This window comes from Haemorhous mexicanus, chromosome Z (assembly GCF_027477595.1).
Source record: "Haemorhous mexicanus isolate bHaeMex1 chromosome Z, bHaeMex1.pri, whole genome shotgun sequence".
NCBI classification, from domain to species: domain Eukaryota; kingdom Metazoa; phylum Chordata; class Aves; order Passeriformes; family Fringillidae; genus Haemorhous; species Haemorhous mexicanus.
Window position 1 is genome coordinate 12266262 of NC_082381.1, and position 27298 is coordinate 12293559.

The following is a 27298-nucleotide window of genomic DNA, read 5'->3' on the forward strand; positions in this document are numbered from 1 at the left end:
ACATGTAAATACATGTTATTTAACTAATGATACTCATTTTATGTAACAAATACATGCTGAGCCAAGCTTGTGTATAAATTTCTCTTGGCCTCTTGCAAGTGCCATACATGCCAGAATTTCTTCACAGAGAGAGGGCAATCAGTCTTAAATAGCTATGTCTGTAATGATTGGAGAATAACAGGGAAATACTTTAAGAATTTCTGATATGATTTAATCTTAGGAACACTGCATGTAGTTACTTGTTACAGGCAGTAGAGAATGGAATAAAATGGTGAATAAAAAGTTATGAACCACAACTGTTTGGTTGTCAACATTAAAGAAGTTTGGATATTTCTGAGTAAGTGAACTAAATTAGGTGAATTTAGAGATAAAGTGACAGCTGCATTTGGGAGCTTCAGGGTCCAAAAGCCAAACAAAAAGGGAATTATTTTCTTCAAAAAGCAAAGATAGTGTTTATCTGCATAGAAGAATACAATGCATTTGTTGCACAAGAGAATTTTACATAATCTGTTAGGATAGCACGAAACAATAAACCACTGTATTTGGAATTGTTCATGGCTCTTATTCAAAGTGCCAGTCTTCCCTTTCAGTAAAATTTTCTGTGTCTGGAAAAGTTGTTATTTGCAAATACTAATGCCTCAGAAATGATTTAAAAATAAAACTCCAAGATGCCTTAAAAACATGAGTCTGGATATTTGTTTTCAGCAGTTTTTTGAGTTCCTTTTTGTTCCTTGTGCTTCTTAAAATGTTCCAATTCTTTTGGTCTTTACTCTTCTAATAAGGAGTTTGGTATTCAGTATTCACATATTAACATTAAGCTTCTGCATAGAGGATTAAAATAATTCATTCATGTGCTTTGTATTTTAGCAACAAAAAAAATAAATAGGTTTTTTTTTTTCAGGTCAGCAGTCTCATTTTGCATGTAGAAGAAGCTCATACACTCCCAGTAAAGCATTTTACAAATCCATATTGTAACATCTACCTGAACAGTGTTCAGGTAGCAAAAACACACATCAGGGAAGGACAGAACCCTGTGTGGTCTGAAGAATTTGTCTTTGAGTAAGTTTTAATTATCTTGAATTAGTGAATTTCACTTTCAGGTTGTGTTGGATTTAAGATTCTTAACACTTATTTATAGTTTTACAGTATTTTAAAAAATACCGTATATGTGCTTATACAGCAGCAACCTTTCAGACAAATTCTGCATGGGCAGAATTTTCTGTAGGCATCTATCTTTGCTAATATAAGTGGCTGATAATGATAACTTGGGATTGAAATGATATTAGGAAAAGCTTAAATGCCAGCTGTGTATAGTATTAATTGAGGCTCTCTGTCTTTTCTCCTAGTGATCTTTCATCTGATATTAATAGATTTGAGATAAGTCTTAGTAACAAAACAAAGAAAAGTAAAGATCCAGATATATGTAAGTATTTTTCTATAAGAGATGCTTATACATTACAGCAATGGAGACTTTGTGTGGTTATCATTGCTTTTGTCAAGGGTTGTCACAAGAGAATTAAGTAGGTTTTTATGTTCATCATACTGCCTGTGTATGTTTTTCATGTTTGGTACTGACTTTCTATTAATGTTTTTATAATGAGAACTTTCACTGATTTTAGTCATAAAATGCACTGTACTCTAGTCTGACATAGCTCTGCTCTACGGTAACTTCTGCTAGATAATGACTGTGCTTATCAGAAAGCAAGAGCAAAGAGAAATTTTCTTTGTTAGTCTGCTCCATAAAATGTTAAGTTCCATGGAATCTGACTACATGGAATTTCTTTTCAGGTTTTTGATTGCTTCCAGTGAGACAGGGAAAGGCAGAATTCTTTATTAAAAAAATAATCTTGGCAGTCTCTAAGAAACCTTCCCTTCTTTTCTTTCCATTTTTCCTCATCTGTCTTCTTCCCTTATTACCACACTTTGGCTTAAATCTGAAGTTATCTCAATATCACTTTGAATGGGAAAGGATCTGTATTTTCTTCTCATGTTAACAAGATAGGTGCTTTTTTAATGTGGTGTTCTGTTCCAGCAAATCAACAACAAGGTGGTAGAATCTGTCAGCTTCCTAGAAAAGAAAGAATTTGTAGAGCATTAATTTGAAGCTGTTAGGTAGAAATTAATTTTTTTTAAGGTCATGTCTCTTCCCACACAATACTTTTAGGTTCCTTTTTTTTCTTTTTTTTTTTTTTTCCTTTCCCCCTGTTCTTCAGTGTATCTTGTTTCCCACTATACTTGTTCTGGAGCAGCTTCAGCCCTGTGTCCCTCCCTCTTTGCTCCTTGACAGGACGGCTCTCCCTGTCCTCTTCAAATTCGTTCCAAGATTTTTTTTTTCTAATTATGTTCCAAGCTGTCTGTTCCAAGGCAGTCAGAGTATATATAATCTAGTGCAATTGTTTTTGCATATATTGTGTTACTGGTCTGTAACTTACACCAGTGCTAATTTACTGTTTTTTGGTTTTCTGGGGTTTATTAAGATCTGTAGGGAAACCTTAGCCAAAGTAGGTATTTACAACTCATTTTGCATGGTCTTGCAGAACCTGATTCAATTTCGGATCTCTTTCTCCTTCTCTCACTAGAAAAGTTTCTGCATAGGAAGGAATAATAAAACATTCGAATAGACTAAGGGACTATAAATGCAGTTGTGAACTTGGTCTTGAATTCATTTGAGCTGGAAAACTGATTATCTATCTACACCAAAGCCTTGGTTAGGAAAAGAATCTTAAAAGGGTGATTCTTGAGAGGGATACTTCAGTAGTTTCTTTGAAAGTGTTTTTGTAGTTTCCTCCTCTTTGTCCAAATTAAGGAGATGCTGTTAGTTTTATGCATTCGGGTGATGGAAGGCTTCCTGTTCTAGGTCAGAAGCAGGATTGGCTGAATTTCTTTACTGCAGTTATCTACACTCTTACAGCAGACACATAATCCAGCATAACTCTTTCATTTTGAGATAAAGATTACACTAACTCAACTTGAATGAACATATACCTCTACTTACATCCTGAGCCCTATGAAGTATGTGCAGTTCATTGGGGTAAAATGAGTTAAACTACATTTTCTCTGACACACATTGTGTTGCACCGCCGGAATAAACCTGTAACTCTTCAAAAGCAAAATAACTGGTTCCTTTCCTTAACCAACCATCTTTCCTTTCCTTTTCAGCCACAGATGTTACCTGTGGAATGCTATGAAGTGGCAGTTCTGTACAGCTGATGCTATTCATCTTGCCAGTTTTTAATTGGGTTAATTCACCTTTTCTGCTTGGTTTTCCTTCCATGTAATGCAGATTAAAAGTCCAAAATGTAATTGTTGGATTCACTGCTTTGTTCTTTCATTGTAACACACAAAACCTAAATACTAAAGTAATACATGAATGAAGGCTACCTTTTCAGTATTTTAAAATATTTCCTGAGTTTTCAGGTCTTTACATTTAAGTTTGTCTATTATGAATGAATGCTCCATAGTTTAGAGTTTTTTAAGCCATTCCAGATAGTCAGAAATTATACCAAACAGTTCAGCATCAATTGCATCAATTATAATAACTTTTTTTTTGTTTCTCTTACTGTAAATTGCTTAAGGACTTACTCAAATAAATATATAATTTGGCTTGAAAAATCCAAAGTCCTGGAACTTATTAGTAGACTTCCATCTGCTACTACTGACAGTTGAATTAGTAGGTCTCTAAGGAGAACACCATAAGGTTGAACTGGAGTGGAGATTCTGGTTTGGTTTTGCACTACGGTGGTTAATTTCAAATTAATTTGTGTTGAGTAGAAGTCTCATACTGAAAGGAGCCTTCTAATTCACTGTACCATTATAAACAGGAAAAAAGTCCTACTACTTTAAAGTAACAATATAAATTATGATAACTATTCTGCAGTCTTTGTACAGACATTTGGTATGATTTTTTTAAAAATCAAAGTCATATTATTTATATTATAGGTATGAAGTACTACAGTAACCACAGGGAAAAACTAAATTATCAGTTTATTCTAGTAGCTCATTCACCATTCCTCTCACTGTGGTACATGTGCCTTATATATACAAGGAAATAAGAAGAGCACGTTGCTTAGTTGTGGATACTGAGCTTTTATGCCAGGGAGAAGTATGCAAAGAAAGTAAATTTATTACGTAGTCTAATGACATTCCATCCACACTGGTGATACATAGCAGGTCGTGATGGATTGTTTTCTTGCTGACAGATATGTATGCTTTAACTTTTATCAGTTCATCAGCTCCAAAGAATATGTAGGCAGCAGGATTGTCCTGAATGAGGCATTATAAATATGATCTTCTGTTCCAGTATTAAATTATATCCTGCTGTGTATTGCAACACTTGGACAGTGAAAAATCTGCTGGAACCATTGACAATTTCTGCAAGACAGATTGGTGTACTGGCTTTGCATAAATGGAAAAAAAAAAGAGAAGTTCTTGGTTTTATGGATTTTTTTTTTCATGTGCGGAAAGTAAAAGCAAATATCTTTCTCATGGAAGGAGAAAGTGTTTGAGAGAGGCAGACTGATAGGCTAAATGTAAAACTAATTGCGGACATCTCTTGGAGCGTGGTGGGTGTTTCAGAGGCACATTGTTGCCTCTGAAAGTGTCTGGGCCTTTCTTCATGGAAAAAACCCCCTCCACTCAGGAGCACATGTTCCTGCTCTGGATGAGCCTGTGTTCCCTCCCAGCTGCTGTAGCTGGCTAGCCAGCTGCTGCACTAGACTTCAGCTGCAGTGCAGGTCATTGCTTGGCAATTTTAGTGTACCATCATCACCAGTTAATGATTTGGCTATTCTTGGGCTGACTTTCATTATCTAGTCAGCAAGTGCTTGGGAATACTTTTTAACTTAATACACATAAACTGTTACTTAGACTGGAGTTATTATAGAAGTAATACATATGTCAGTGTTTGGGAATTCTACAGGAGCACTCTTAATCATAAATAGGAGCAGACCTTGATAGTGGTGTCAGTGCACGGCTGGAAAGGGAGTAGTGAACTCTAAAGATTTAATCTGTATTTTAGTTTCTGCTACCTGGATTTGCATCCTACTTACTTGGGTGTTACAAGGAAAGCCATGTCAGTATTCATGTGGCATTTTTGAATTTATATGTGTACATTCTTTACAGATTGCCATATATTTTTTCTTCAGTTTACAGGACACTGTTAAGCCATTGAAGAGAGAATGATCCATTCATATATTGATAAAAACCTTTTTGTTTACTCTTGCTGGTATTTTTTCCTGAAATAAGATGATATGTTGAAAATAAAACTATTTTTTTATTTAATAGTAGCATTGTTTTTGTGGAGATAATGTACCTGAACAAGACTTTTTTTCCTTTAAGTGTTCATGCGTTGCCAATTAAGCCGATTACAAAAAGGACATGCAACAGATGAGTGGTTTCAACTCAGTTCCTATGTACCATTAAAGGGTATTGAGCCAGGATCTTTGCGTGTTCGAGCACGATATTCCATGGAGAAGATCATGCCAGAAGAAGAGTACAGTGAGTTTAAAGAGGTATGAACTTAAGTTAAACCATTTATGGTTTATCTGTCAAAACTAATACTTTTCAGTAGTTGAGAGAGATCTCAGTAACACTGGTGCTGTAAATCAAACAATATTTTTAAGTGACAGCTATATATATATATATATATATATATATATATATATATATATATATATATATATATATATTTCTAGAACTGTTATATGTAAGGAGAAGCTTCTGAATATTTTAAATTTGTTTTTCTTTCAGCTTATACTCCAGAAAGAACTTCATGTAGTCTATGCCTTATCACATGTTTGTGGACAGGATAGAACACTGTTGGCTGGCATTTTACTGAAGATTTTTCTTCATGAAAAGCTTGAGTCCTTGTTGTTACGAACACTGAATGACAGGGAGATAAGCATGGAAGGTACTGCACTAAATCCCATTAAAGTTTACTGGAATTCTGGACAGGTGGGGAGGAAAGGATTTGGGTGCTATCTTTTTTTTCTCCTCCTTTAGTTTTAGCTTATGTCAAAGAGTAACCATGTTTTCCTCTCTTTTTGATGTTTCCTTTTTTCAGTTTTTCTCATTCCAATTTCTTTTTTCAGATGAAGCTACTACCTTGTTCCGTGCCACCACTTTAGCAAGCACACTTATGGAACAGTATATGAAAGCCACAGCAACAAGTTTTGTTCATCATGCGCTGAAAGACTCCATACTAAAGATCATGGAGAGCAAGCAGTCTTGTGAGGTGATACTTTAAACTGTGTTTTAAAAATTTTGGTTCATTGACACAATAATCCATTGGTTATTAACTGTTGTGTTTGCCTTAAATATTAGTTGTAGAGACATTTAATAATTTTTTAGAACTGGACATTTTTACATTCAGAAATACAGGAACTGAATTAAGAGGTGTTTTTATATTTTTTTCCTGGATTTTGGCTTCAAACATTATTCATAGTAGAACTTAATAAGTTTTATAATCAAAATTTCTTTTAATTATTTAGCAGGCATTCTGCAGCTGTTACTGAATGTCCTAATCTAGGTAACTCTTGTTGAACTCAAGATATTGTAGAAATCAAGATCTGAACTTCTGTTTTAATTGTAAAATTCCATATTAAATGTTTGTTACTGATTCTGAAACTCTTCTTAAAATGACCCTCCTAACTCCTGTGTTTCACTTGAACTTCATTGTGGAAAATATGGGAAATTTGGATTGAGAGAGACAGTAAGTCACTCAGATGAAAAAATGGTGAATATCCAAGCTGATAAAAGCCTCATGCATTTATTAGAACTTAAAACTGTTGCTTTGCATTCCCTGACAAGTTACTGAAACATGATTGAGTTCTGTAAGAGACTTGTACGGCAGCAGAATATTTCATTTGCTTTGAAACAGTACTCAGTGTGTAATATTCAGAAACTATATATCTATCTATAGCTATATCTATATATCTATATGTATATGTAGTTCTAGATACAAGAATAAACATTTTTTTTTCTGTTTTAGTTAAATCCCTCGAAGTTAGAAAAAAATGAAGATGTAAACACTAATTTGGCACATCTCCTCAGTATACTTTCAGAATTGGTGGAGAAGATATTCATGGCTGCAGAGATACTGCCCCCGTAAGTTTGCACTTTTCTGTTCAGATTTATATTTAAAAATTTGTGCTTCCAGTAATAACATTGCACATTAAAATGATGTTCTTACTGATTTATCTTAGTGTTGCTGTATAGAAACAGAGAAAATTGATAGGGGAAAATTAACACTTCTGGCAATAATAGTGTTTTACAAAAGCCTCTGGCTGGCACATTTGGTTGTCTTTTAAAGGAGAAACTACTAGACTCGAGATTAGGGACAAAATATTTTTACAAAAAAATAGAAGACAGTGGTAGTAACAGGCAGTGATGTGTATTTGTCAGTCTTTCTCCTCTGAGAAAGAGATGGAATTATTAACAGCGTATTAAAAATACAGCTAGGTAGTAATAGTGATACTCTATGCCTGTTTTTGTCTGCTAGGGAAATGCAGAGGCTCTTTTTCCCCCGCTTCTTTTAATTGATAAAGTAACTTGTTTTGATGCCTCAGATTTGAATAATCTAATATAAAGTGGATAGTGTAGAGTGTTTATAGCTTTTTATATGAAACCCTCAATTTTGAGTCATTGGAGTAGCATGGAATTTTCTTTTGTGTTAGCCTTGCTGGCAAGGTTAGCATTGAAAATTGCAGTCCTTTTAAGTATATGATGCAGTGATCAACATTTTCTGAAATAGACCTCAAATGTCCTTTAATTTTTTTTTTTTTTTTAATGGGAGGGAACTATTGCTATGGTGCTTAACTTTCTTTTTTCACTGTATGTCATGTATGTAAAGAAAAGCTTTTGCTTAGTTAAGAGAGAAATGAAAAGAAAAATCAACCATGAGAGTGGTCTTTTTTCAAAAAGGGTATGCTACTTAAGTAAACAGTTACAAAACATGTAATGTACATCTGAATGATCACAGAATAATTTTTGTCATTTATGAATTTACTTTTTAAAACAACTTTAAAAATAGAATTCTTATAAATTTGTGAACTTTAACTAAGAGTTAATTTATAATTTAAAGATTTGTCTAAGTTATTAATATAAAGTTGATAATAGTTCTGCATCAAGTAGGAGGCTGGTCTAGATCCTTTCTGACCAGCTTTTTTGATTCTGTAAGTCTAATAGAATGAGTAATTGGCTACTATTTCTGCAGGACATTGAGGTATATCTATGGGTGCCTACAGAAGTCTGTTCAAAACAAATGGCCAGCTAATACTACCATGAGAACCAGGGTTGTTAGGTAAGTTACTGTCAACCTTATTCTGGAAATATTTCTTTGAAGCCTTGTTGGAGACGTACTTCAGGGTGCTTATCTATGTTTCTTTCAGTGACAAAACTGTATGAACTGACACAGGTTACTGCAGTGTTTAAGAAATTTATGATGATGAAGCACAATTGTCCCAGTTAAAGATTGAGCTTGCTGGATTCTTGGTGTTGTTCTTAGAGCCTTGCCAAAATAAAATTATGTAGTATAGACGTTAGTATAGCTTTACTTAATGGTTTTAACTTCAAATTTACAGTACTACAACCCAATCATGTTGAAATATTCTGGAGCTCCTCTGAAAATGCTGCTGGAGGTTACAGAACCTGGCTCTTCTGAACTCACACCAGCCACTGAAACTCCAATCTATATTATTAAACCAGCACAATACAAAACTAACTCTAACTCTGTTCGTTGCTGGGGCAGGTCAAATAAAAACCTCTGACAAAGCTGTGGTCTTGACACTTTTTCTAAATGTGGCAGGGATTTTTAGGATATCAAAGCCTCAGGTTTTCTTTTTGTGGTGTCAGGTAGTTGTATAGTTAGCAGAGGTTAATCTCCCATGGAGGGATCTTTCAGAGTATTTCTCTTTGGCTTGTATTTATCATTTTGACACCAGAAGTCTTATGTGTTTCATACTGTCAAGTGGCATTGCCTTCAAATGGAGACTGCTCCTACTTGAGAGCTTCTTTTACTCAGAGGGGCTAAGCTGCTGGAAGGCTGTAAAAATCAGTAGTGAATTCTGTATCTCTGGCTGTTCCTCTCCAGCTCCAATCTCTGACTGTTCCTCCCGTGCTCCAAAGAGGACCATGTAGCTTTCCTTAGTGAACACACAGCTCACTTTCAGGGTTTTTCCAGTGGTCTCCACTGGATGCTAAAAATATTTTATCATTTGCTTTTGTGGTGTTCCATTTTTGCAAGTGGATACTAGAGATTTCTCTTTGAAGTGCAGTTTCACAGCCTCTAGTGATGTTTATTACCTTCCATTGCACTATTTTTGGTTAAAGAATGATTCAATATTCAGAGCCAGATGGACAGTTTTTGATATCTGGGTGTCTTCTCTATTGTATCAGTTGTAATGTGCTACCATTTCTCTCTGGTTTAATACTCCATTATAGGTATTTGCTCATTCCTAATTTAGGCAGGTTGACAAAGGTACGGAATATCAGATCTTTCCTATCAGCAGGGTCTCTGCTAGATGTGCACCTTGCTGGCCTTCAAATTTGGGCACTTTTAAAAGAGTGACTGGTGAATGTGACAAGACTTGAAAATTATTTACTGACTTGTAGCTTTGAATTCTTACCACAATAAGTATTTTAGCTTAACCTCTGGCCAAGAACTGTTTTCTTACCAGTCCATAACTTAAAGATACCAAGCATGTTCTGTTATAGATGTATCTTGGACTTAGAGAAGGTGCATCAGCCTCTCTACTCTTTGTCACTTTAAAGAAATATGGACTAACTGTGTATTTTACAACAGGCAAGGTTCCCTTCCTCCTTTCATTACAAGTCACGCTCTGGTATTGCTGTGGTGAAATCCACCCTGCTGGTGGAGTCCAAGTTTAAAATTACACATATTTTAGATTGATTTAATTGGTCTGTATGTCACTTCATTATAGAACAATTAGCTGGAGTTGAGGTTAACGTGAGTGATGATTTTTACCTCTGGTATTAACAGGAAAATAGATTTTTCTTATGCTGCTGAAGCCTATTCTGGGTTCCTGTTGAATGAATTCCTAGTTCTGCAGTTAGAACAGAGCACTATTTTTTCAGCTTTTAAAAATGGCAGCAATTCTTTCATGGTGGAAAGCAGCAGATCCCTCATTTTTCTACTGAAAATCCTGATCATCAGGATAATGGATCAGCTGAAGCTGACCTAAAGGTGTGTTCTGCCAAGAGAGATCTTCTTGCTCATCCACTCCTGTGCTCCACTTTACAGTGACTTGGGGAAGTGGCTGGCTGTGAGATGGATGACTTGCAGTAGCAGACAGTGGAGAAATTTTTGGGAGGTCAGAGACCAAGGGTGGCTCCTTTTTGAGACAAGCATGGTCTGGGATTGGCTTCATTATTACTTGGCAATTAGTTTTTTCCTACATTATTTAACAGTTTGTTCAGCTTTATTGGGAAATCCATCTGCCTCTTCTTTCAGATTTCATTGCAGTTCATAGAATCGTAGCATGATGATCTTGATTTATATTTTTACACAGCACAGGCTAGATTATTGGTGTCTCAACAAGATCCCACATTATCTTTATTCCTGAAAGACTACACAATTTTACTTGCATTTTCTAATAATTTTGAACAAAATACAATTTTATTTCATTTCAGTGGCTTTGTTTTTCTTCGACTGATTTGTCCTGCTATCCTGAACCCAAGGATGTTTAATATCATCTCAGGTGACTATGTGCTTCAGATCGAATCTATACTTTATGCAGCAGGAGACATGAAATCACTGTAGTATCTAATGTAGCAAAATAGGAAGTTTTTTTGAATGCTGTGCTGTTTTTTTGAATGTTTCAAGTCAAGTTATCCACTTCATTTGGCTAACTTCTTAGGGTATTGGCTTTTCACCCTCAAAGCCTTGATTGTGGATATCCCCAGTATAATTTTAAAGTCCAAAAAAACATCCATTGTGATATTTAATAATAAAATTTTGAGTCAAGTCTAACATTTCTTAATGTATTTTAGCACTGTGAAAAATGTAGTTATGGGAACTTTAGATGTCACCCTCAATACAGTGCAATGCCAGAGTTAATAGATGAATGCAGTGGTATTTCTGAAATGTACAAGATTTATAAAGTTGATGTGTGCGTCTACAGAGCTTGGAATAATTTGTGCACCTAGAAAATTTTTCTTGAACAATTTGTTGGAATGTCCTGCTGAGATGGCTTCCAGCATTAGAGTGCTGTTTTTGACTCATTAAATACAGTAGATCTTAGATATAGAATCTTAAAGATGAGAGAGGTATGGCCTTCAGAAAGGCTGAAAAATAGGAAATATAGGAGAAAATTTTAAGATCTGATTCAGAAGAGCTTTTTTCGTTATTCAAAGACAGTTTTTAAGACAATGTGGCTTGTTTTCTTATCATCAGTCTTTAAACTAAATGAGAAGGACTGTGTCAAGAAAAGTTCCTTTTTCTCACACAGTAATAATTTCTGAGCATGCTTTGGAGAAAGCATTAGAGAAACATGGCCTGGAACAAGTGATAATTTCTTTGTCATTTTATTATCTTTGGGTAGCTTGGAAGTTAGGTTCCCTCCTAACTTGGGTTGCACTGTGACTGCAGGTGTAAAGAACTACTTAAAATTTTGAGTAATGCCTTTTGAGCTTGTCCATTACAATCCTGCTGAGTTACCTCCAGCTAGTATTCTCGACAACTCTTAAGGGAAACTAACAGATCATATAACCCTAAAACCCTGTCAGTGGAATGTTTTCAACCAGGCCATTTACCTTAACTAGAGAGAAAAGTGAGTTTCTGGGTAACATCGCTTGTTGGAAAAGAAGTTCTAACTGACTTCAGTGGTTAATGTGAAGTGTTTATAGTCACAGTCATTACAGACTGGAGTTTCATGGAAATACAGGCTGTGATTGCATGTAACATGCACTTTGTCTTCCTGCTGCCAGTAACTTAAATAACTTGTCCGTGCCCACTTATGTGAGTTAAAGCAGATAAGAAACATGTAAACTTTCCTCTTTTTTTTTTTTATTTATTTCAAAGGTAAATGTTTTAACAAGTAATCTTCATTTCAACAAAACTCAAGTTTTGAGCAAATGGTTATCATTTCACCTAAATCTTAGTAAGACTTATTTATTTTGCTTCTTGGTCTGTGTGCTACTATTACAGAAAATAAGATGATCATATTAATATGGCTTTTGGACATTACAAAAGCAATATGTTTTCCTTTACCAAGTGACATCTTTCACATGCAGTTGTTTTATATTTAAAACATCAATAAAAATATGAATGAGAAAAGAATTTATTTTCATGTGACTGCTGTTAATTTTAAATGTAACGGCCAGTGACTCTCTACTTTGCATTCCTGCCAGATTCTCCTTCCCCCACTGCTGCAAGAACACTGACGCTGGTCGCCAAGTCTGTGCAGAATTTAGCAAATCTGGTTGAATTTGGAGCTAAGGTGGATATAATTTTACATACAGAGAACAACCTACAGAGAACTGTGCTTCCAGTATACCTGTCATATGTTCCTGTTCAATGCTTGCAAAAAATTTGTTGCTGTTTTCTCATGCAGAACCTATGACTTTCTCTTCCTCCACTTTGACCTTGTATTTATCACTTGTCAGTTTGGTGTTTTCTGTGATAGAGCACTTCAAAGCTCTCCTGTTTATACTATCATACTGCTAGACACAATGAAGTCTGTAAGTCAAGTGTACTTATTGCACTAAGAAGTCCAAGCTTTCAATGAAATTTCTATTAAAACACTAAGAGAATGCCAGCAGTGACTGGTCTCAGTTTCCAGGCTGAAACATTGCTAAAAGTACGTCTGTTGACTTAAGCATAATTAACATGACTTCAGGCTGGTGTGAGAAGAGTGTTTCTCTGACACACAGAACTTGGAATGTAAGAGTTAATGACAAAACAGGAAAGAAAGAACTCGTTCATGATGACACCTCTGAACACAGAGCATCTGTTCACTGCAAGCAGGTATTTAGAGACACTCGCCTTGAAGCAAATTTCTATCTGTAAGGAATTCTGCATCACAGGTTGTCTATCTTTTGAATATGAGAAAACCAAATTTCTGTAGTCTTTGACTGCCAGCACACCAGACATTAAAAATACACTTGAAAAAAAGATATTATTATTTCCATTTACATACTCATTTTGCAGTGTCATTTGCCTGACTGCACTGTGTTCATCTCAGATGTGACAATTATCTTGGCGATCATTCGTTAATGAATACTTTTTTAAATTATTAGGAGCCATATATGGAAGGGGTAAATCCATTCATCAAGAGCAACAAACATCGCATGATCATGTTCTTGGATGAGCTTGGGGTAAGTGGCTAAAGAAATATTTGCTGAAGTTACATAGCAGAATTGTAAATTCAAATATTTTACACCTCGTATTAACTAGCTCAGCAATGCATCAGCTGCCACATAATTTTGAATGCTTTTATCTGAGTACATTTTTTAATACTTATTTAAAAATTGCTGGTCTGTCATATGGAATTAAAACCATCAATTATCTTCTTAAGATTTTATTAATTTAGTGCCTCTGTAAATGTGAGAAGCTGAAATAGATTCTGTAGCCATGAGATAAGAAATACTAGGCAAAAATACAAACCTTTCACAAACATGTTTTTAAACCAGAAATTTTTATATATAACTTGTCACATGGTTTTGACCACAGACTGAAAGTAACTTCTCTTTAAAAAATATTAGGTTCAATTTCAGTTAGCACTGGCAAAAGCTTCACTGCGTGCATTCTACATATTGTAGTTTGAAAGTGAAATGCTGTCACTCTGTCTTTATAAAACGTGACTATTTTGTGGTTGTGATTGCTGTAACAGGAGTTAGGTCATCGTGTTTTTTATATAAGTATTTTAAATGCAGTAATTCATTTTAAAAAGTGAGATGAAAAAAATATGCTAAGCACCCTGAATTAATCCTTTAGAAGTCTCCTAGAAGCTGTCTCAGAATACTTAAAAAGTGTGGCATTTGGGTAGGTTCCAGATGTCATCCTCCTCTGATTAAATTGCAACTTCTGTATATACATCAGTTTTCTTTAAGTGAAAGATTTTACATTAGGTCTCTGATAACTGTTGGTTTGAAAATACCTGTTGGATTATTCTGCTGTTTTAATTGCGGCATTATTGGTTTATCATCAGTTTAATGAGTTACTTGATAGGTAACAGCAGATTTTGCTGAATTTTGTTACTTTTCTCTCATTTAGATTAAAAAAAGCTCCCAATGGATGGATTTTTCCCTTCATTTAGAGGGTATGAGTCTCAAAATGCAGTAGGTTTCTGGTGAGCTCAAAAGTAGAGCAATACCAAATCTTGTAGTAAGAATTGTCCTAGCACTACAAATTGCAGTATTCTCACAAAACACATGCCTCTGAAGAGAATATAAACAGGTAATTATTAATAGAAAGGTGGACTGGAGGTTTAGCTGGAAGACCAAAGTTGGTCTTGGCACCCTAAATCTGCTGTCTTCTACTTTGTTGAAGAATGTTCCTGAGCTTCCAGACACTGCAGAGCACTCTCGAACTGACCTCTCCCGTGACCTGGCAGCTTTGCATGAGATCTGTGTGGCACACTCGGATGAGCTCCGGACGCTCAGCAATGAGCGAGGCGTGATGCAGGTGAGTTAACACAAATCACACGTGTCCTGAATTACTTCTCAATACTGAGGAATTCTTTTGTGGTACTTCTTTAGATGTTGTATTTCACCAGGGGGTTATTAGCTGTGAAGGAAATAGTTAATCCATAGTTTTGTCCCCCCATGCAACAAAACCAACTAGGTTTGGGTGTTTTATTAAGTTTCTAGAGGAAGCCTTAAACCCACAAAATTACTGCCTCCTGACAGACTCTCGGTCTTAGTGTTCAGATCTGGATTTTTTTTCAGTTTAGAACCAAATTCACTTTCCTTAGCTTTCTCTTAATAACCTCATTTCTGCTTCCAATGTACTTGTATGCTTGGAAAATTCTGCTGGCAAATTTTAATAGTGTGTACACTTCCTCTGCCTTCCTGTACACTTTAGCTGTACATTTCCTCTTAAGCTGTACACTTCCTCTGCCTTCCTGTTAACCACAAAGAAGCAGGAAGATCCATGGGAGGACAGGCAAAGTCCGTAACATCATTTTAAGACTACCCTTATTGGCAAGGGAATCAGACATTTTCTCTTTTTAATAATATATTTAAACTTCAAGTCGCAGGTCTGATAGGCTGATACTGAAAATGCTGTTCAGAGAGGCCTTTTCTGTCTTCAGTAGCTAACGTGTAGTTTTACTGACTCACTGTCTTACAGCACGTTCTTAAGAAGCTTTTGGCCATTACTGAACTGCTACAACAAAAACAAAACCAGTATTCAGTGTCTAACAATATCAGGTAGCAGCTCTCTACGTGAATTTTGCATGGATCCAGCACGCCCAACATGGCAACTCTCACCAGTATCACTTCCTTCTTGCTCTTGCCAAAAATAGCACACCCTGTCACATTCCCAGTGATGTGTGAACTATGCAAAAAGAAAACAAAGATCCTGTTGGTGAATGATTGTACCAGCAGCTTTTTTTAAGCTATCTGTGCAGGACATTTGCACTTTTTTTTTTTCCACTTGGAAACAATGAAATTTCACAACCTCTGAGCCTTGGTGTACAGTTGACCTTCCACGGAGAAAATGCTGTGACTGTGTCTAGGACTTTCAGCACCTCTGATTGCCAAAGTTTTTGCTGTCTGATTGGAAAAGAATTATCAACTGACATGAGAAGAAAGGCATTGTTCTGACAACCACCTAAAAGTAACTGGATAACATTTCTTACTGTAATTTCTGACTGGTTACAATAATTGTGACTTTTGACTGTTCAACCACTTTTAACTTGTATTTACAGTTTCCAGAATTTGATGTTATGGTAGGAACAACCTTTACTGTACACGTTTTATAGAATGCTGTTTCTCTTGCTAAAATGATTTTGAAAGAGAATATGCATAATGAGTCTTGTCAGCTTTATTTTTTTGATATGCCACTGATTCAGTCTAAATAGTTCTTCCATCAAGAACTGTATAGCCAAATAAATCACAATGCTTTTGTAAAATGTTTACAACAGTAAATAATTTGAATTCAGTAAATTTATTGATCATTGTATCAGACATGCATGCATTCATTAAACCATTTTATAAAATAGGTATTGTTTGGTCTTTCTTGTACTGTAAGTCTAGCATAAATATTTTTATAAGTGAAAAGTAAGTTTTTAAAATAAATCAAGCTGCATATTTCTAACTCTTTGGAAACTGGCTGCATGGCTGCTGTGGAAATTTTTTAGTGTCTGCACTGGTGGCATACTTTGCAGTGTTTAGTATGTGTCACTTTTTGAGCATGAGTCCTCAGTCAGCACTACCTTGTCCTAATGTCTTAATTTGTACATCTTTGGGTGAGAAAATAGATGTTAAAACTCCTTGCGTAGGTTGAGATTTAGTAAAAAGAAATTGTTCCCTGTGATTGGGGTGAGGCACTGGCAGAGTGCCAGAGAAGGCAGGGATGCCTCAGTCCCAAGAAGTGTTGAAGGTGACTTTGGATGAGGCTTGGAGCAACCTTGTCTAGTGGAAGGTGTTCCGGCCCATTGCACTCCCCTATAAACTGTTAAAAAAAATGAGAAGTAAAATGTGCTGTTGATTTAAAGGGTATTTCATCATCACTGTGTGTTAATGTTAGGGTTCTAAGCAGTGATATAATAATAGAGAATAAAAGAATTCACTGACAAGACTAATGAAATAACCACTAAAACAATTTTATCATACAAATACTGTTGCAAACCTCTACAACACTTAAAAGTGTTTTTCCTGTCTATCAGAACTGCCAAATCACTGTCACATAAAATCAGAGACTTTGCTTTTGCAACTTTACTGTAATATTAAAGTGGCTCTCGCTGTGTTGCCCTGGTCTCCAGCTGGAACAGCTTCTTGAAGGTGAAAGCTCCCAAATAACATATGTATGACACTGGACAGACACATGTGATGCTCTTCCATAGTGACAATACATGTGTTTGCAACACCTTGTTACTACAGAAGTCTTTTCTTCGATTGTCCCATAACCATGTCAAGTCTATGTTATACTGCATTTTAGACAAATAAGTAATTTACCTTTCAGTGTGTCCTGCTTAGATCTTTAACAGAGTGTGTAAAAGGGATTATTTTGTGGATTTGGTTGCTTTGGTACAGGCAATATAACATGGTAAAAATACAAACTGGAAGACAGAGCTGCCTACCTAATTTACTTGTTACACACAAAAGGCAAAGAGAATGAAACTGGGGTCCAAAGCTGCATGTAACATGTTTGTATTGCAGGAGCTCTTAACTGGGTATATGAAAAAGAAATAAATCAGCTGGTGTTCATAATACTACACTGCAGCCACATCAAACTGTTTCTGAACCAAAAACAAGGGCCACATTTCTTGAAGCTAATCTTGCCAGTGTTGGACCTGTAATGGAAGAGGGTTTAATGGAACCACAACTTTTTCTTTTAGGAAAGTAAAAGGCTTTACCGCCAAGGTAAGAACTAACAGCATGAAGACCTTATGACACACAATAAGGAACCTGTGGCAGGCAGTCACACCTGACACCAGAGGGTAGTTCCTGTAGTGGTAGAAGTCTGTCTTCCTTCAAAGTAATGCTGAATCCACGAGATCATCATCAGTCCACTCTTCCTAATAGAAGGAAAAAACACAGCAGCTTGAGCGAGATCTGTGTGTGGTGGTGTGCTCCTTATGGTCTGGATTTAAGAACTTAAAGAGAAATTCCATGAACAGAAGACTAAAAAAATATTTTAACTTGGGGCAAGTCAGGCATTTAACCATAGAACTAGTTATCCATACCTATGCTTACAGTCATGGACAGAGTCATGTTAGCTGCCTCTTTTCAGCACCTGAGATAAAGAAGCGTGAACTTTATGTTGGATAGCTATGTAAAGATTTCCAAAACAACTCATACTGCACCTTCTACTGTCCTGTGCTTTTCATGGCTTTGTAGATTACAGTCTAATATCAGCTAACTACAGGATTAATGAAGCCATTGATAAGATAGGAGCAGTTTGCACACTCTGTAAGCTTTCAAAAAGTAAAGCACATTTTCTCCCTAATGTCCTGGCCAGCTGAGGTCTGCTCTTTCATGTGGTTATTACTCAGAAAAAATTACACAGGTAGAAATCCAGTTCAGATTCATCAGTAATGAAAAATCATGAGTTTCAGGACCTTTGGAACTGTAAAAAAGTAGATCATGAAGTGCTGTAGGCTATGTGAATATCCTATCAGGTTACTTCTTTAGGAAATAATTACAGATATGAATTAAAAAGAAGCTCCAAAATCAAAACTGCCTCAGACTATAGCAGAGTAACTAAAACAAATTAAACTGGGGCAGGGAACAAGTCAAACCTCCAAAGCTCATATGGAACTGTTAGTTCTAAGTAATTCTGTCATAAAATGAAAAGTTTTCCAAGTGCCTGTTTCATGGAGTTGCCAGTTTTAATATACTTTTGAAGACTGGCATTTGGAATGAAAACTTGTTAAAAGTTTTTGTAGCAATAAAATTATAAAATAAGTTCAAGGCCCCACATGTTAGCATATACCTTCAATGCCTATTTTATTATAATCTTGCTTTAATAATGTTTCAGAGTCTAATTTGACACTATAGCATCAATCTGCTATGATAATCTCTAATAGCAAGACACAAATCTTGTCTTTTGTCTTCATATTTTGGTATACCCTCTTTTGATGTTAGCACATTTTTCTAAATGCCATACTTAGTATGCCTTAGACTATCAATATCCAGAATCTTTAGTATCAAAATGAGTCCAGTTAAAAAGGGTTCTACACCTCTGCCAGCACCGCCTCTCTCCTGCCCATTGTCCAAACAAAAGCTCTGGAAGGTGTTCATCTCAGATGTGAAGGACAACCTTAATACTGTTGTATTTGCTGAGTCACCCTTGTCAGTTTATCTCTACCTTATACCTGGTTATACCTGGTCTCAAAGTGCTAGCAACCCATCTGTAATTCACACAGCCTTGTTAACAAATTGTCTGACATAAATTTAGTCCAACACTCTACACTGCTTTGAGCAAGAAACCAAATAAAGTACATAAAAACTTTCAAAGAACAATAAACAGCAGGAAGCATGGTCTGCGTATTCATTCCCCTTTCCACAAAAAACAGGGGTGTTGAAGAACACTTCCAAGCAGTCAGGTATGAAAGAAATCTGGTTCATTTAAAGTGAAAAAAAAAAAAAAAAGTTGAAAATGGTTCAGTCTGAAAAACAAATAAAATTATATTACAGATGCATAAATTTATCTCAGTAGCTGTGTCACCTTTGTCTTGGCCTTAAGAGTGAAAAAAAACCAGGAAAAACTTGTACAATAGGTTTACTAACCTCATCCATTTTACATTTCTTTGTGACATATTCATCATCTTCATAACCTTTCCTCTTCTTCCTAACCCAGAAGAAAAGTGAAATGCTTAGGTATTTTTATAAGACTCTCATTATTTGACCCCAGGATTACAATACGGACATACCTGTTTCATAAAAAAAAAACTACCAAAGCCTCAGCACGCAGCTTGCTGGAAGTTCAGGTTGCAGTCCTTTGCCATCCACATAATTCTTAGGAAAACATTAAGCCTTTACAACATTCTTGTTTTAATCACCTGATTTTAAAGCCCTTAGTTCTTACCATACAACATCAAGTGGTCACACCTTAGAAGCCACCCAGTAATCCAGTTTTGTGTTACAAAATTATCAGCTTGCTGTGCAGATCCACAAAAAAGAACCTGTTTATGTGTTACTGAAAGCACTACTTTGAGTCTTTCATCTCAGCTTCCAGTAGATATAGCAAGCAGGCAAACGTTGTGTGCACATTTAAGGGTTTTCATTTTCCATCACTCACACATGTAAGAAAATACTAATGTTCCTATGCCAATAAAAAAGGCCAAAGTTTAACACATCCAAGATATACTTACGGGTTTGTATTAAATAAGAGGTCCAAGCTGTGACACTTCTCTAACTTCTGTTTTAGAGCAGCAACCTCTTCAGGCCTCGGCAGTTCATATTTTTTTATGAGATTTTTCATGCCTGAAACGGTAACAACACAGCTGAAAGCACAGAGATAATTTCTGCTCTGCCTTGTTGGGCCGGGCCTGCATGGCAAGATGTTAGTAGTGGGGGGCCTGTAGGGGTGGCTTCTGTGAGACACTGCTAGAGGCTCCCCCCATGCACAGCAGAGGCAATGCCAGATGGCTCCAAGATGTATCCAGTGCTGGCCAAGGCCAAGCCTAATAAGTGACAGTGGATGTACATCTGTGAAAACAGATCTAAAGGGCAAAATCCAAATGCCAATGCAACACTAATGGCTGCTGGAAAGAGGAATGAGAATATATGAGAACATCTACACCCTACATCTACCAGGGTCAGGGAGAAACAGGAAGGAAGTGCTCCAGGCATAGAAACAGCTTCCCTTGCAGCTCCTGGTGCAGACCATGGTGAAGCAGCTGTGCCCCTGCATGGAGGTCAGCAACAGTGTGGAGTATGCAGCTGGACCTGCAGCCTGTAGAGGGGGTGACTTTGGAGCAGGTAGATGTGCCCAAAGGAGGCTGTGACCCCTTGGGAATACCATATTATGTACCATACCATGTAGGGAAGAGAAACCTACACTACAGAATGTTTGCTGGCAAGACTTGTGAACCCATGGGAGACCGGCACGGAAGGAACCTATTACTGAAGGGCTGCATCCCGTGTAATGGACCCACATTAGAGCAGTTAACGAAGAACTGTAGCATGTGGGAAGGACTCATGTTGTAAAAATTTGTAGATGACGTCTCTGTGGGAGAGACTCCACACTGTGGCAGGGGAAGAATGTGAGGAGGAAGGAGCAACAGAAACGTATGGTGACTAGCCCCCTGCACTGGAGGGTGAGAATTCAGGAGTGAAATTGAATCCAGGACAAAGGGAGGGGTGGGGGAAAGGTCTTTTGAAGATTCAGTTTTCACTTCTCATTACCCTACTCTGATTTGATTGGTGATTAATTAATTTCCCCCACTTGTGTCTGTTTTGCCCATGACAGTAACTGGTAAGTGACCTCTCCCTGCTTAGCCCATGAACTTGCTATTTTCTTTTCTCTTCCCTGCCCAGCTAGGCAGGTCAGTGATATGGTCTTTCGTGATCACTTTGCAACTTTGATGGTCACCTGGCATCAAGCTGGGGTCAACCCACCACTTGTGAATCACACAACCCTATCCAGTCTCCAGTGTGGCTGAGTATTGCTTATGTCCATAGTCAGGCTTGAGCCACCAGTTCATCCTTCCTTTCCTCATTGTAACTACACTGAAATAAGTCTCCAGCATCATCGACTTCACACTACTCAGCTAACAAGCTTTGAAATACACAGGTATTTTTTGCAATCAACACTGTACCTGCTGTCCTAAAAAAAATACCAGTTCCAGTCTTTCTAATAATGCAAATTAAATTTACAAGTTTTTTTCTCTACCACCAGTACTCTGTAGAAGTAATTTACAAATGTTTGAAAAATTTCCTTCCAACCATCTTATGTTTACGGAAGAGCTGCCTTTGGGCTAAAGCATCCACAATAACTGAAGTGAAGAGTAAGTGATCCCAGCATTCCTTTCCATCTCAGCAATGGAAGTCTGAAGACCCGATTTGTTAGAAGACCAGAAAGTAAAGGACATCTTAAATTTTATAAATTAAAGATAAATTAAATTTGTAGACCCTGGTTACTTGTATGGTGCATTCACTGCTCATGTCAACCAGCCTAGTTTCACTGCCACCACTCCCATTTGAAGTGCATGCATTAACTTAATGCATTCAGTAATTAATTACTTAGTAATTACTGATTACTTACTGGGAATTTCATATCACAGCCTTTTCATTTAAATACAAAAAGGTAATAATCAGTGTACTACACTTCCTTTTCACTTAGCTAAACCATGGTTTTTTATATATATATATATATATATATATATATAATTTACAAATATTCTTAATATTTGTAAAATATACACACACACACAAAGATATTTCTCAGAGTAGTAAAACTAAGCATCTTCTGAAACATAGCTGCAAAACAGATGTGCAGTATAAATACTGGCACATCACATTAGTCATTTACCTGGTAGTAGTAGTTATTACATGCAGGCTTTGCCTGAAGCTGTAATTTTTAAGATATGGTGACTTAAAAAGCAATTTAGTTCTGTCCTACAGATACCATTATCTAGTTTTCAAAATAGATTTCTCACTTTTGAATCAGCTGCTAGCACTTAACTGACTCTAGCACTTATGTTCTGAAAGCATCAGGCAGGTCCTCTGCCTGCTTATTTTGTTCATATTAATTTTTTTAATTTATTTGTTCATTTTGTCTTTTTTCCTCCTCCATCCACACGCTGGGTAGTTCATTCTACTGTCTGCAGTTCAATTATGCATGCCTTAAGGGGAAGAGAACCCTTTGAAGCAGACCTATCTAAAGCTTTTGTAATTTTGAAAAGATGGTTTTTCCTTGTTTTGAGATATTCTTTAATATAGTTTTCCAGTGTTTACTTACATTTCATTTCATCTAGTAATCTGGATAAGGTTGATCTGTCCTCTTTCAGCGTAAGACTTTCTGATAAATAGCTGCAAAGAGACATTGAAGAATAAATTTTTTAAGTGTCATAATAATTTATGGCAATCATTTGTGAGTTAATACACTTTTTACTATTTATAATTAACTTCTCCCAGAGCTTTATAATTAGATAAGTAAGAACGCTTTGTTTACTTAAGTGCTATAAACTGATAAAAAAGCTAATCTGTCACTAAGAATGCTGTGACAGTGTTCACAGGGGTCCCAGGATGAGGGAAGAGACGAGAATCTTGACTCCATGTTTCAGAAGGCTTGATTTATTATTTTATGATATATAATTATACTAAAAGAATAGAAGAAAGGATTTCATCAGAAGGCTAGCTAAGAATAGAAAAACCATGATAACAAAGGCTTGTGGCTGACTGAGACAGTCCAGACAAGTGGACTGTGATTGACCATTAATTAGAAACAACCACATGAGACCAATCACAGATCCACCTGTTGCATTCCACAGCAGCAGATAATTATTGTTTACATTGTTCCTGAGGCCTCTCAGCTTTTTCAGGAAAAAAAATCCTAAAGAAAGGATTTTTCAGAAAATATCATGGCTACAGAAGGTAACAAAAATATTCTACCAGTCATGTAGAAATTACACTGCCAAACGAAGTATTCTAAGCTTCAGAGAGGTAAGTCAAATTAAGTTTATGACTTTATGACAATGTCATACTATTGCACAATATGCCCACAGGACAAGCAACCACTACAGTGGATTTCAGACTGACCAACAGCAATGCATTCAAGAGAGGCCTGATGCTTTTGGCAGCTGAAAGCTATTACTAAGCACTGTCTTGCATGAGCCTATGGCTCCCTTCCTCTTTCCAATGAGATCAAACTTCCCTTTAGTATGAACACTAGTGCACACTACCTGGATAAAACAGACATGAGCAATCCTCCTCACCAGCACCCACAACAATCAAGGAGTTCTATCCCTTCCCCCATGAGAGCAACAGGTTTTCCAAATCCTAGGCGTAGTGTACCACCTCTAGAGCTGTACCTGATCACAGGTCCACGGACAATTAGCTTCTCTCATGTCTGGCAGCAAAAACTCACATCAAACAGTAAATGACAGGGTTGTAACAACTGTATGGTGCAGACAGGCAACAAACACTTGAATTCTTCCTGAATGTGCCAACAAAGTTCAGACACCTTGAATCACACATTATCTACAAATGACTTTCATTCTTTTTGCAAGCACGGTTTTTTGAATTTTGGCATGAGCAGTACAGAACATAGATCTAAGAATGAGATCAAGTTTCAAGGTAAAGTAAGCACCTGAATGTTTTTACACAATTCTCAGAAGACAGTGAATCCTGTAAAGAATACTCCGAACACTCTTTAAGAACTAAAGAGATCTGAGATACATTTAGAACAGATGGAAGATTTTATTTTATAAGAACTTTTTCGATTTAGAACAGGTGTCACACTCCAGATGCAAAATGCTCACAGGTACTGGCATGATATTAAAACATGTCAGGTGCAGCTCCTTACAGCAACCACCTCAGCTGTTCATCTGAAGAAAAGCATATGTTTTGTCCATAAGAGAACTAAGCCAAACAAACTACACGTTTCAGCAAAGGTATCAAAGTGTTTGATAGCACCTCTGAAAACACCAGTGGCAAGGACAGAGAAGGGAAAGAAAAGATTGATTTGAAGCAACACCTTATCCCTGGTGCATATCCATGGAAACTGAACAGTTGCAGGAGCCAAACACAGCATATTACAGCATGCCCATAAGCTGTCACTTCAGTGTAATTTTAGTTGATTCTCAGTTTCTACCACATTTCCACTTTCTTCCCTGTGTAACCCTCAAATTGAGTCTGAAAATCCTATGCTGTTATAATTAAGGCAAATTCATCAGGGTTTTTTTTAACTTCTTCTAAAGGAATATAAAATCCAGGCAGCAACTAATTGCTTTCATCAGCTATTTGTGAAAATGAACAGTACCACTGCCATTCTAAAACATAAAGAACAGACAAGTGCTAGCAATCAGTAAATACACAATTCTAGTAATTAAGAATGTCTAAAGCAAAACAATTTTATACAAGAAGCAAACAGATTGTTTAAATCACACATATAAGAAAAAAAATACTACCTTTCCATATTAATTCCTGCTCTTGAGCCACTAGATAATATGGCAGTGAGAGCGATCTGTGAGGGAGTAAAGAGCAGATATGCATCTGTCAGAGCCACTCGGTTAAGGAAGTCATCAGCTGTTTTCCTCAAAACTTCAGGATTTTCCAGCACTGGATAGCGAGTCTAAAAAGTAATGATTTAGAAAAAAAGGCAGCTTTTGTGATTCCTGTTCATGAGCTTAGAACACACAAGTCAAAAGTATTTTATAAAGCTAAAAAGTAGCAGACGATATTTTTATTCCAAAAACATCCTAAATAACTTAAAGACCACAAGTAAAACAACTATCTTTCAGGTATCTGTCTATCACTATAGAAATTAGATCTTTTATATCACAGGCACAAAAGGAAATAAAGTTTTTTAAGACAGTGCATGACAGAGTCGTATTATTTTACTACACAGAGCATATAGCATATCAGAAAGTATTACCTTAATATCAATTAGAAATCCCTCAAATGGCCTATACGGATTGTGGATGATAAGATGGAAGTTCAGTTGCTGAATAAGCAGAAGTTCATATTCCAGTATTTGTTCAAGAGCTTTTTCCTGTCCAAGAGGACTTTCTCGAAGGTTACCAACAAACTGTGCACTGGATACATTAAATTCATCTACTTTACAGGCCAAAAATATGCATGTTAGCCTTGAGGAGGGGAAAAAAAACCAAAAAAGCAAACAATTGACATATGCAGCATCCATTCTGTTCATCCATATGTTCTGAATACAGCAAAAAGATAATGAAACTGACCATATTTTGTCTTTACTCCTACTTAAGCTCTCAAAATTTCTTTCTTGGTTTTTTTTAAGGTCTTTACAAATATAGAGATCATACCTCTAATTTCCATTTAATAGAGTAACTCAGGAAGTGTTGATAACTCACATTATAATCCGAGGATGATGCTCCATCACTGAGTTATTGAGGTAAAAACGTTTGAAATACATGCAAGCTGTTCCCTAAATTGAAAAAAATGGGGAGGGGGAAAAAATAAAAATGGATTAAGAAATAAAGAAATGTAAGTATATAAAAAGAAAAAAAAAAAAAAACAACAGGAAAGTGTGGATATATACTACAGGCACACAGGATACACTGAGACACTAAGACACATAGAGCCATTAAATGTCATTAAGTATTTCAAAGTCCTTATTTTTGCCTGCAAGAACCTTACACTACAACTGTAATACAAAATAATTTTGTTTATTTTTATAGACATGTTTCAGAAGACAATGTTTAAAAAGCCAACAGTATCTTTATGAAAAGAATTTGGTATTATAATGAAATTTAAAAATCAAAGGCTGAAAAAAAATCATCCTGAAAGTTGCAAGCAATTCAAACCATTTGATTTTTACATCAGTAAATTTTGCAGCATGTTGATCAGCATGAAAGCCAATGGTTTCCAAAATGAGATTCTGCAGGAGCTGCTTCTCAAACATCAATCTGGCTTCACAGAACATGCCATGGCAGCGACTGCCATCTTTCAAAGGCACCCTCAAGCATGGTACCCTTCACCACACCTGCGTGGAAAAGGTTCGACTAACAGGGGACAACGTAAATCATACATCTTAATGTCTTAGTGAGAGAGAGCCACAATTTCACTCCGTTCTTCAGCTCTACGTCCCCACTTCTCCCTTCTGAAATACGCTCTTTTGCATTCAAGACACATAAGTTCAAGGTAATTTTGCTCTTCCTTTGCAGGATAATATTTTGCCAGCACACAATCCACCTTATTTTGTGGTCAGAGGAGAACTAATGCTGGAGAAACATCTGAATGACAACTCCAATTTGGGACCGTCTCCTTTAGCGACTGGGAGATTGTTTCATTATATCATCAAACATTACCATCAACCACCTACGACTATTTTGTTTCTACTCTTTGCTAAGAGGAAACAAAACAATTCAATCACCCAAGCAAGTTTAAGAGCCACAAGCAAAAGATGGCGTTGAAAACCATCAGATTTTGAAATGGCTTCTAGTGTCAGAAAACGAAACAAAAAAGACAAAAAGTGTCCACAGACTGTAGTGCTATAAGAGAGAAGCGAGATAAAGAGATTTAAAGATATCTGCCCTCTCAAGAACAAGCCAAGGAGGCAGCAAGCGAAGGAATAAGGAGGGCCGAGGCGGCGGCTCCTCCTCGCCTCGCTTACCACAACGGACCGCGGCATGGCGGGCTTGAATGCGGCGCAGAAATCCAGAAGCCTCTTCTCGTAGTACTTGCATAGCACCAGCTCCTCGTGCGGCTCCAGCAGCACCGGGTCGCCCTGCGGCACCTTGGGAGAAGCAAAGCCGCGCCTGAGTCCGCCGTAGTCCAACCCTGCCGCCCCGCGCCCGCAACTCCTGCGTTCCCACACACCTTCCCGCTGGCCGCCGCCCTGGCCCGGGCCCGGCGGTTCCCCTCAGCGCGGCGCCGCGCCAGCTCCTCCTCGCCATGGAAGGTCCAGTGCCGGCGCTGCGTGCTGCTGTGGAACATTGCCCCGCAACATGGCCGCCCGCGCGCGGCACGCCGGGAG

General features: G+C 36.9%; 2 protein-coding genes across 8 annotated transcripts in view; one reads left to right on the forward strand and one right to left on the reverse strand.

The window, feature by feature from the left end:
- RASA1 (RAS p21 protein activator 1) overlaps window positions 1-16180 on the forward strand; it is a 46552-nt gene extending 30372 nt beyond the window's left edge. For all 3 annotated transcript variants that reach the window (XM_059873699.1, XM_059873697.1, XM_059873698.1), the window contains 12 exons: window positions 902-1059; window positions 1347-1423; window positions 5338-5510; window positions 5749-5908; window positions 6090-6232; window positions 6989-7104; window positions 8213-8299; window positions 10648-10715; window positions 12367-12455; window positions 13255-13332; window positions 14507-14641; window positions 15308-16180. In XM_059873699.1, the coding sequence (XP_059729682.1) occupies window positions 902-1059; window positions 1347-1423; window positions 5338-5510; window positions 5749-5908; window positions 6090-6232; window positions 6989-7104; window positions 8213-8299; window positions 10648-10715; window positions 12367-12455; window positions 13255-13332; window positions 14507-14641; window positions 15308-15391 (1368 nt within the window). In that variant the 3' untranslated portion in view covers window positions 15392-16180. The remainder of the gene's footprint in view (window positions 1-901; window positions 1060-1346; window positions 1424-5337; window positions 5511-5748; window positions 5909-6089; window positions 6233-6988; window positions 7105-8212; window positions 8300-10647; window positions 10716-12366; window positions 12456-13254; window positions 13333-14506; window positions 14642-15307) is intronic.
- CCNH (cyclin H) lies at window positions 542-27298 on the reverse strand. Of its 5 annotated transcripts, none has more exons than XM_059873704.1 (10): window positions 27142-27298; window positions 26936-27058; window positions 25674-25747; window positions 25226-25436; window positions 24759-24922; window positions 22589-22659; window positions 19998-20109; window positions 19414-19474; window positions 17609-17699; window positions 542-2068 (listed from the first exon to the last, which is right to left on the reverse strand). In XM_059873704.1, the coding sequence occupies exons 1-9, from the start codon at window positions 27256-27258 to the stop codon at window positions 17655-17657; spliced, it is 978 nt and encodes a 325-aa protein (XP_059729687.1). In that variant the 5' UTR covers window positions 27259-27298; the 3' UTR covers window positions 542-2068; window positions 17609-17654. The 5 variants fall into 5 exon arrangements, with proteins under 5 accessions (XP_059729687.1, XP_059729686.1, XP_059729685.1 ...); XM_059873703.1 differs by lacking the exon at window positions 542-2068 and adding an exon at window positions 13234-14743; XM_059873702.1 differs by lacking the exon at window positions 542-2068 and adding an exon at window positions 15986-16633.

Excerpts from the sequence above, each read along its gene's own strand:
- CCNH (XM_059873704.1), bottom strand. The coding sequence starts at position 27,258 with ATGTTCCACAGCAGCACGCAGCGCCGGCACTGGACCTTCCATGGCGAG. Across the intron at positions 22,660-24,758 it reads GCAGGAATTAATATGGAAAG|CTATTTATCAGAAAGTCTTA; the intron begins GTAGTATTTTTT and ends GTCTCTTTGCAG. Across the intron at positions 17,700-19,413 it reads AGAAATGTAAAATGGATGAG|GAAGAGTGGACTGATGATGA; the intron begins GTTAGTAAACCT and ends TCCTTCTATTAG.